Source organism: Leptidea sinapis, chromosome 3 (assembly GCF_905404315.1).
Source record: "Leptidea sinapis chromosome 3, ilLepSina1.1, whole genome shotgun sequence".
NCBI lineage: Eukaryota > Metazoa > Arthropoda > Insecta > Lepidoptera > Pieridae > Leptidea > Leptidea sinapis.
The window spans coordinates 13,102,799-13,113,163 of NC_066267.1; the positions used below are offsets into that span (position 1 = coordinate 13,102,799).

General features: G+C 33.3%; 1 protein-coding gene across 1 annotated transcript; it reads right to left on the reverse strand.

Moving 5' to 3' along the window:
* Window positions 1-6,938: 6,938 nt before the first annotated feature.
* Window positions 6,939-9,529, reverse strand: LOC126979571 (uncharacterized). The gene is made up of 3 exons (XM_050828944.1): window positions 9,075-9,529; window positions 8,717-8,905; window positions 6,939-7,340 (listed from the first exon to the last, which is right to left on the reverse strand). The coding sequence occupies exons 1-3, from the start codon at window positions 9,466-9,468 to the stop codon at window positions 7,054-7,056; spliced, it is 870 nt and encodes a 289-aa protein (XP_050684901.1). The 5' UTR covers window positions 9,469-9,529; the 3' UTR covers window positions 6,939-7,053.
* Window positions 9,530-10,365: the final 836 nt, after the last annotated feature.

Here is a 10,365-nt window from a genome sequence, read left to right on the forward strand (position 1 = left end):
TTAATTTGCTCTAGCATTGGATCGGTACCTACCCATTTTTATCGATAGTAGAGCTGTGTTGTACATTAGAATATTAGTCGAAACTTTTAAATATTTTTATTCAGTAAGATCATTGTATATTGATATGAATACAAAATTTCTTATGTATTTCCAGATATTTCAAGTTAATAATAATGTAGTATCAAGTGAAAACAAACAAAAAGAAGTGATTAATTATAAAAAGGATTGTGTGGTTTTATGAAACCACGGTAAAAGTGAAAATTTTTTTCACACTATATAGTTACATTTAACTAAAAAATTTTTGGAATAATATTCCATTAAGGGTATAATAATCGCTGTAATGATAATGGGAAATAATAAAAGTAGACTAAGTCCCAACTAAATGAGTAATAGTCTATACACTACACGGTCAGCTGCTGCGAACTATAGGCGCCGCCCGACCGTCACGCGAAATGCAACACACAGACGAAAGAGTTTGTGACGATGTAATAAAAGTTTCACTTTAATAGAAACTAATAATTAATAATAATAATGGCACTCCTTCTAGAGTTCGAGGCTGTGAAATAAAAGCTTTAACCTTTCCAATGTAGATAATTTATCACTTTCCTATTAGTAGATATTTATTCGTAGGCCTTAACTTAACTACACTTACCTGATTGTCACTTGTTCTATATAAATTAGAACATAACATATGTATCTAACTAAGTTTTACAGACTGATAAGATATATAGGCAATATTATCTTCAATAATCCAGGTTCGAAATTCCTGTTGTTTGCAGTAGGTAAACTGGGCGTCTAGGTGTTTCAAAAGGGGCGTTGACGGAGACATAATATCTTTCGGGATATATTCACAACACAAGATTATATAAAATCAATATGCGCTTCATGGATTTACATACATGGAGTTATTGAGTGTTGCTTTTGCTTTTTTATTATTTTGCTAGGTTTTCATTACGATTCAAACACGCTGTATTAATACTTAATATTCGCTGGAAATTTGGCTAGAACTGCTTATTCTAGAGAGATTTGTAAAAAAAAAATTGTGCGTCTCGGGACGTCCGACAGAAGTGATAACTATCTATATTGAAATTGTTTAACTCGAGAAAACTTACGTTATTACTTAAATATGTATATTAATGTGATAATGTAAGGAAAGGTTATTTATTAATAAAAAATCTGTTAGTCATTATAAAATATATTTTATTCTTAGTTACAATTCTTAAATTATATGTACATTAGAATTTAGTGTATTTACATTTTTGTATGATGATGTAATCCTATAAAAGAAGTTAAAGTGAGATAAGAGGAGCCTACCTACCGCCCGTAAGAGAAAGGGAAGCCAGGCAGACTAGCGCCGTAACGCGTTACGTTACGAAGCGGCTTCCCTGTAACGGCATAAGAAGTTATCACTTGAAAATAATATTGCCTATATCTTCTGTTTGCTGTGTCTAAAACTTCACTACTTACCTATGAGTAGGAACCTAAAAAATCACTTCATAGTTAGTATGTATACCTAGACTTTTTAAAATTATCTAGCTCTATAATTCTGAACTTCTGAAAAGACTTCATACTTCCGCTTTTATAATAATAAAATTAAGGTAATTTTATGAATTTTGAGTACCTGTGTAGCTTATAGCAAATATTTGTAAGTATTTTATATACCTATTATACCTACTAAAAATAAAGATAAGATATATATAGAAGTATTATAATTATTGTACAAGTACCTATGATCTTCATATATAAATTTGCTTATGGAGAGTTGAATTAAATTAAATCAGGATTTCTAAAATGCACCCCCCATACCGATCAGCGACCACCCTACATAACGATACCATGTGTTAGACATAAGACAACAGCTGCCTCCCTCGTACCACATACACTGACCTCGCATACCGTTTACGATAATGAAACGACAGTCGTTTTATAATATTTATCAACTCTCGGCAAACAAAATGTACTTAATAAAATAATTGTATTAAGTACGAAATTATTTAGGATTGTAGAAATTCATTATAATTATTGATAATGTTTTTAATAGTTATGATCATGGTCCGCATAATGTATGCCTGTAATATGATTGTTAAAAGTTTTTGACCTGTTATTACGAAGTATGTTTTTGAAAAAGCTATATAAGTACCTCGTACTTAGCTAATATTTGTTCTATCTGAGGCGATTTTTTGCAAGAGGTGGTAGTTTTTGCCTTTCAAAGGGTGATGCCACATCCTATTTTGAATAAAACTATATGAATTTGAATATGGTTAGAAGATAAATGTGAAATACGAACAATCGTTTATTGTTGTTTCTATCAAAATTAATAGCGATTCTATATATTTAGGATGTGACATCACTTACTGTAAGTCAAAAACTACCACCCATTCCATAAAGAATGCCTCAGACCTGAGAAGAATGGGCGCAACAAACTCAGCGGGCTTTGTTTTTTCATAAAAAAAATATAGTTACAAAGTAAGATCGTACAATTAAACTTATTATTTAATAGCCTGAGGGCGGTCGCTCCATCTGTGGTATCAGTAAGAAAGATAATAATAATGGATTTCCGCAAAATATCGCCAAATTGTTTAGATTTGCAAGAGCGACATCTCAAGTCAATTTCCTAATATGCAAATATTGGGGTTGAGCAGATTATCAATTGTAAAGTAGATCCTGTAGATGAAGCCACAACCTGAGAGTTAAACAAAGCATCTATGCTTAACTTACTACGTACGTTGATAAAATATTCTAATATTTTATCAACGATACGTCACTCGAACGGTTGGCTCAGTTGGAAAGAGCGCTCACACGGAACGCAAGAGGTAAACGATGCGGGTTCCAGTCCCGGATCGTTTATAAAATTTTGATGCAAAATAAATTTGTATACTTAATCCCAGAAGTGAAAGATATTTGTGTGATAAGTATTTCAAGAAATTCTGCTGTGAAAATGTCGAAAAAAAAATTTATTAAGAAATAATCGCTATTTTGAGAACTTCACGTACACTAATTCAAAGTGTAATTCAAAACTAAACAAATCGCGAGTGTAAGACGTAGGTTGTCACGCACACTAAACTAATATTCCTGGCCTGTTTTTATCGGTTGTCCAACAGGAAGAGACAATCTAGATTCTAGACCAATGACGTTATGTATAGAACGTCATTGATCTAGATCAAGTCTTAAAATTTATTAAGTTATACGTCTAGACGTATAACTTAATAAATTTTAAGTTTAAGTTTTAAAACGATATTGTAGGTATGTTAACTACGGATCTTGTCGTTGTTCGCTTAAAACTTGACCACTTGCATAACGTAACGCAAACTTTTAACAGTAAAACGTGCGTCATTTATTCTACACACGCACATGTTGTTTTCGTAAAAGCTGTAATAAATTCGACGTAATACAGTTTACTAGTAGAATTTTCATCAACAGCTTGGAGAAGTACCGCGGTCTCAAATAAAGTTCGTAAGTTCAAATGAACGCAGGATTTGTATAGAAACTGCTCTCACCGCTAATTTGTGAATTGATACTTTAGATAATTTATACGTCTTGCTGTTGTCCGGACAATCGATAAAAGGCAAGGATAAAAATACTTTTTCATTACTCTTACTCGGAAAGTAATGTTGTTTTGATCTGATTATTGGGTGGAAAATGCTACTTCCCTCCATAGAGAGGGAAAAACTCATACAACCCACCTAAGGGCCGGAAAGAACTTTAAAAATAGAACTGCTGTGAAGAGTTTTATGTAAAAACAATCTAACAATCTACTATAGTGTGCGTGAGAGAGGTTAATTCGAAACTCAAATGTTTTCGACGTTTTCACAGCTGTAATAATCTATCTAGACATATAGATGATCTAAGATTGATACCTATACATTTTGATTTTTGCTATACTAAAGTAAATGTGTCTTCAAATGCTGATTCAAAATGAAATGATTTGGCAATGTAGGTATATAATCCCTGCTAATTTAATAAATGTGAATGTAAGTTTGTTACGCTTTTACGCCTATACCACTGATCCAATTTTAATGAAATTCAGTACACAGACAGACTAGAGCTTTGGGAAGGACATACACTACCTTACTACCTTATATAAAAACTTGGAGGACCTTTTTTTTGTAATAATTAGGCACAACTGAAACTTTTGAACAATTATGCATAAATTTATGGATAACGAAGGTATAGGTATCAATGTTGAAATTCTAAAGGTAGTGAAGATTGAGAGCGTGCAGCGAGGAACAGGTGATTATAAATGACAATAATGTCATCCGAGATTGACATTGACATTTTATACTTTTTAATAATCTTCTAATGATACCTGTAAGAAGGATATTTTGTTTATAATGTTCCTTTTATATTGTTTCTTATTTTTGTATTGTTTAGTCTATAATAAATAAATAATATTTTTTAATTTTATGTTCGCGCACTTAAGTGCGGTTGAATTAAGAATTGTTATGCTATTGACGTAACTTCACTTTATTAGCGATGTACTATTATGTATGAGAGAGGAGAAATCTTGAGTGACGTCATTTAACGAAGTGACATCTTTATTTTTCTCAATTAAAATTGGGAAATAAGGTCTTGCCAATTTATCAGTTGTAATAATTCATATAAGACGATATAAACGTCTTATTAAAGATACCCCATCTTGAATTAGACGTACGTATATCGTCTTATTTTGACTGGTGATACAAAGAGGGAAAGACGTGAGTAATAACCTTATTACTCACGTCTTTCTCTGTCTTCGTCTTCTTGGTTTTCTGGTATCCAGGTACCAGGATACCAGAAATTGTTTGACATGCTCATCTGTCCTTTCTTCTATAATAAATATTCACAACTATTATTCAAGTACTCGATCATCGATCTTGGTACTAGTGGTTGGAAAAGGTACTTGTTACAATCCTCGCCAAAGTTCTAGTTTGCTCTGAACTTCGCCGTGCACGTGTTCGCGCAACTATAACTTATATTCGCAACAACTTCAGAGCAAACTAGAACTTTGGCGAGGCAACTTTATAGATGTAATCTTCCTATTATAATTATTATCTAGACATTGTAAATAGCTTTAGTTATGCGGTGAATAATATTTTAAAACGTTAAAAATACGTACGAATGTGACAATAATATCTAGTTAGCAGTCTTAAATTCCATTTGTAACCGTATTTTTCCAATTTTACACAATACAATGTAACAGTTTTGAACAATTGTTATCTCTCACCGTTCTTCTATTATAATTTATATAATTAACATTGTTTTATTTTCATTTACAAGTATTTATTAGTAGTTTGCCTGTATAGAGATAATGTATGAAAGAAGATGACCTAAACTACAAAGTGAATGTTTTTCGGAAATATGGATAAGCATTAATTGTACAACAATAGATACTGATGACTTCATGCCCAGTGGCTAGTGATATTGGCTATTATGCCAACGTCTCGAGTTCAAATCCCGGTAGATGCAAACTTTTACTATGAGTGGGAGGCTCCTTCGGACAGAATGCCGGCTAGATTATGGATACCACAACGGCGACTTTTTCTGCCGTGAAGCAGTAATGTGTAAGCACTATTGTGTTTTGGTCTGAAGGGCGCCGTAGCTAGTGAAATTACCGGGCAAATAAGACTTCACATCTTATGTCTCAAGGCGACGAGCACAATTGTAGTGCCGCTCAGACTTTCCCCCTTATTCATAATAGTCTTCTAACTTAAAGCATTGCTAGTTCTCACTCTGTCTTCTTCTATTGACCTAAGTCAGAATGAGAAAAAACACTCCTAAGCGGCTGTTTAAAGTTAGCGGACCATTATGAATAAGGGGGTAGATGTCTATACCTTAGGTACATAACAACACGGTACACAGCATTATTGACAATCTGTGCAAGTCCTACGTTTACAATGAACTATCATATCGAGGTCGAAGAAAGTTAAATTTTCAATTCCTTTTGTAGATTAATAAATTTGGGGCAGTACCATTTATTTATAACTACCAACTAATAATGTGTCAGGTATAGATGAAATGAAACATTGGTGTTGTAAATACTGAGAATGCATGAATTTTTAATTCAAGCCTCAATTTTTGGAGTCGGTGTCATCCAAGATAGGTGTGTTACTACATACATAGTTATAGGTGAGATGTGCTTGAGTCGTGAGGAGGCATGAGGCGAGAGCGGGTTGCGGCGGAAGGACACCGTTTCCAAAAATAACAAAAATAACTAGATTAAGATTAATTAATTAGATTGTATAAAATACGCAATTATTTTTATATTATTTTTTAGTGCACATTATATATAGTGTTTTTGAAGTTGGTAGTTTTTTTTTGTTAAACTTTTGTTTTCTGTTCTGTAAATGCAACTAGTAATTTGTAATCTAGATTCTGGGGCCACCAAAATATATATAAAGAGAAGTGTGAATTGTGGTTTCATTCGTCTGCAACCAATGCCAAATAAGGTGGGTTTCAACTTTCATGCCAAGACCCCTTGCTAGATGCTATATTATGCTAAATAATAGCTTTCTTTCGACAATCAATCCATCGTCTACCGCATTTATCACGGGGAGTGTCCTGAAGAGTTGTTTGACCTAACTCCTGCCGCCGAATTCCACGCCTTCGCACGAAACGCCACAACTTAGATTTTCATCCCCACCATCGGATGTGTGGCGTTCCTCCACAGTATGATTTTCAATGAACAAAACTGAGGAAACCTTCAAAAAAAGCGCGTACACTTTCCTTAAAGGCCGGCAACGTTCCTGTGGTTCCTCTGGTGTTGCAGGAGAATGAGGGCACGGTTATCACTTAAAACTAAGTGACACGTTAACTCCTTTGCCCGTCTTTTCCGTAAAAAAAGATAGGGTATAGTATGAAGTAGAGGGATGAATATACTGTAAATTTCATCTGGAAGATATTACCAGATTCCACGTTGACGAAGTTACAGTAAATTAATATTATAAGAAAGACTGTAAGCATCACTCTAAAAAGTCAATTTATTGTGTTCAATAAATAATAATAAATAATTATAAATAAACTAGGTTCTATACACTAGCCGCTTCGTTTCGTGAGGTAGTAACAGGTGTGTTACATTCAAGCCGTTGATGATGATGAAGATGATGAAATAGATGCCACGCTGGAGTAGCTCGGTGATTGGTTTGATGACGCCGCAGATTCACTAGGGTAGTATGAGCTGTAAGCAAGGTGACTTGGGTCCCAGACTCTAGCGTAGGGTCCAGAACTGGATGGCTCCCATGATTGAGGGGCGTAGGAGTCGGCAGGAGGTGCAGAGGTTGATGCTGGGCCGTATTGGGAAGCTGGTGGTCCGTATTGAGAAGCAGGAGGTGCTTCTGTTGGAGTCATCATCATGGGCATCATAGCTGAAATAAATCAAGAAAAAACCATTCATTATACATTTGTAAATCATTTCTACTCAAATTTAAATAAAATATATGTTGTGTTAATTCAATTATTCCTACAATAATATGTAAATATTCGATCGCAGACTTAAAAGTTTTTGAAATATTATTCAGGAGTATGTTTATTTAGAAATTATGATTTCCATAAGGAAATGTAGATTTAGGCTCGATTCACGGCTGACATAATTTTTATTCACAGTTTCAAATTCAAATATTTTTATTCAAAATCACTTATTCAACGTCAAAAAACCATTCAAAATAGACTGCCTCAGACCTGAGAAGAACGGGCGCAAGAAACTCAGTGGGTTTTTTATTTATAAAAATATGGATTACAATGTAATATCGTACAATAAATATTTATAATTAAAGAGCCTGAGCTTTTCCAATCAATACAACACAAACAATAATCCTAAATTAGAAATGGAATATTTAAAGCGTCCGATAGACTTGCCGTACAGTAATTAGAAAATATTCTAGTCACAAGTACCTACCTAGGGTTGGTACGAATGAAAGATTCCACAAAAGTATTTCACAAAAAATGAGGAAAACATAATCGCTGCCTAGACACAATAATAACATGTACACAATATGTATTAACAATAAAACTCATATTTTAATGGAAACTATATTCTACCAACAACATTATGTACTTGTGTATGCTTGCGATTAAATTTAAATTCAATAAATTACTTGTTTATATTATTTATTCGACTGAAAATTAATTATATATATTCTATATTATCAATGTAACTATACGAAATTTTATGGAGGATCCATTTCAACTCATATACACCTGAAATATACAACTTGAATATAGATCTACCTTTCCCAACATTATACGATAATATAGTCTTATGTGTTAATAGTCAATCTACTTTAGCCATCCTCTGTACTATCTACTTATTACTGTCACCACAATTATTTCTTTAATGCAGTGTTACATCATATTAATTGTTATAATTAAGGCTTAACTCAAATTTAACGTTAACAGTAACACTGACTTTAAAATAGACTGCGGAATGTGTTGCACTTCGAATATTTATTTGAAACTTTTGACAGGTCGTTAATCAGCTATTTAATATTAACAATAGCTTTAACCAGTGAAGATTAGACGGTTACAGTCAATAGTTTAAGTTAATGTCAACTAAAAATTTTTTGGTTATGCTAAAGTTAGTTGGTGCAACACAGCCTAAGTCATTCTTCATTCGCATTCCATGAAAAGTTGTAATAAATACTATAATCTTGCTTAAGTGCTTAAGCTGTCCAAGAAGGTAAATCTGCTTTTGATTTACGTGAATTATTTAATAGATTCAATGCGGTATCGTTAGTTCTCTTACCTCCTTTTTTCATGACAAGTGTATAAACGAGGAATCCAATAACAAGAGTGATGGCAAGTTTACTCAGAATGAGAGCTTTGACAGCCTTGATTCCAACTATAGTCACTAGAATTGGCATAAGTGCTTTCATCTTCAATTTAAGAAGTAAAAGAACTGGCAAAAGAAGCTTCTTCTTGAGGATGCCGCGAGCTGAAAGAAACCAAGAACATTAATATTATATTTTTAAGATATAATCAAGTTTATACTCAGTATTTTCCTTGCCGATTTGGCAACTTCTCTGAAAGAACGAATGAACGATAATAAGTAACTTATAGGAGGTTTGCAGTTGTTACAAGAGTCATTATTCGTTTTGACTCACCTTCGCCATTCTCTGAAGCATCTTCTGGAAAGTCTACATCAAAACCTCGATCAGCGCGGTATGAAACTTCAGCGCTTTGGAATAAAAACTCAGGCAGCTGGAATCTGAACTCATTTGTGTTAATGATCCTTCCAACGCGGTCGAATATCACTTTATCAATATTTTTCTCATCCAGGGCTCTCGCTGACTCGGACCTGACACCGAGTTTCGTATCCAAGAACGACAGGACTTTCACTTTGAGACAGGAAGTCGGGGAAGCTGCTTCAAAGCAATCACTAATTACACTGTTTAGTAGATCGTCACTTGTTTGCAATCTAGAAGTTTCTATTTCATTATCCCTAATGGAGTATCCTTGGACTACGACAATAAAAGCTAGTAGGTATAGGCACTTCATTTTAACGTGTTTCACTGTGTCATTAGCATGGATTAATTAAGCGTATGATTCGTCCGGTTAATGTGGCAACAATGATTTGATTTTTCAATGGGCTTGGTATTTATATGTGATCCTTTGAACACCAGGGCACGTGGAGTTCGTACGTGGCTAGAGTCTCAATCGTTTTCAAACTTGGCTCAGAAATATTTTCATATAAGAAAGTCCTGGTGAGAGTGTAGGCATATAAATCAATATCTTTATGATATTTGAAACGTTCTTGATTCAAATAAGGTATGATTTTATTGCTTTTATATAATATGTACTTTAATTAATGAAATTTTCACGTTTAAGTCGATGATTTCGACGAATTTATCTTTCGTACTATAATTTAGTTAATTTACGAAAAATACTGGCCTAAATTGAATAAAAAGATCCCTGATTGAAAAGTGTATACAATACAGACCATTATTCATGATAGTTGCTCTGTGTATTTGTAAGTCAATAAATCATTAAGTTATGCAGCAGTGTACTTACTCTCACCTGTATGCAACACATACAAATATAAGACTGCGATTTTGTAATTTTTCGTATGTCCGAATAACTGTGATATAACGCAAACGTGCACTGTATCATATTAAATTATAGAGTACAGTATTAAGTCAGATAATAAAAAATTGCAACTTATGTAATAGATAAATATATTTAGTTAATGAATGAAACTCAAATAGTATTGAAGATATTCATAAACTATCATATTTACAGCACGTCATCTTAAAAATTAGCTTACAAAGAAATACCAACTTTAAGTATGAATTAATACTTAAAAAAAGTATAAAATAAATCTTCTCTACAACATTTTGGAGTTCGTCAGTGTATCTTGTCACCATCCGTAATATAAACCTTTAAAAATATCAAAGA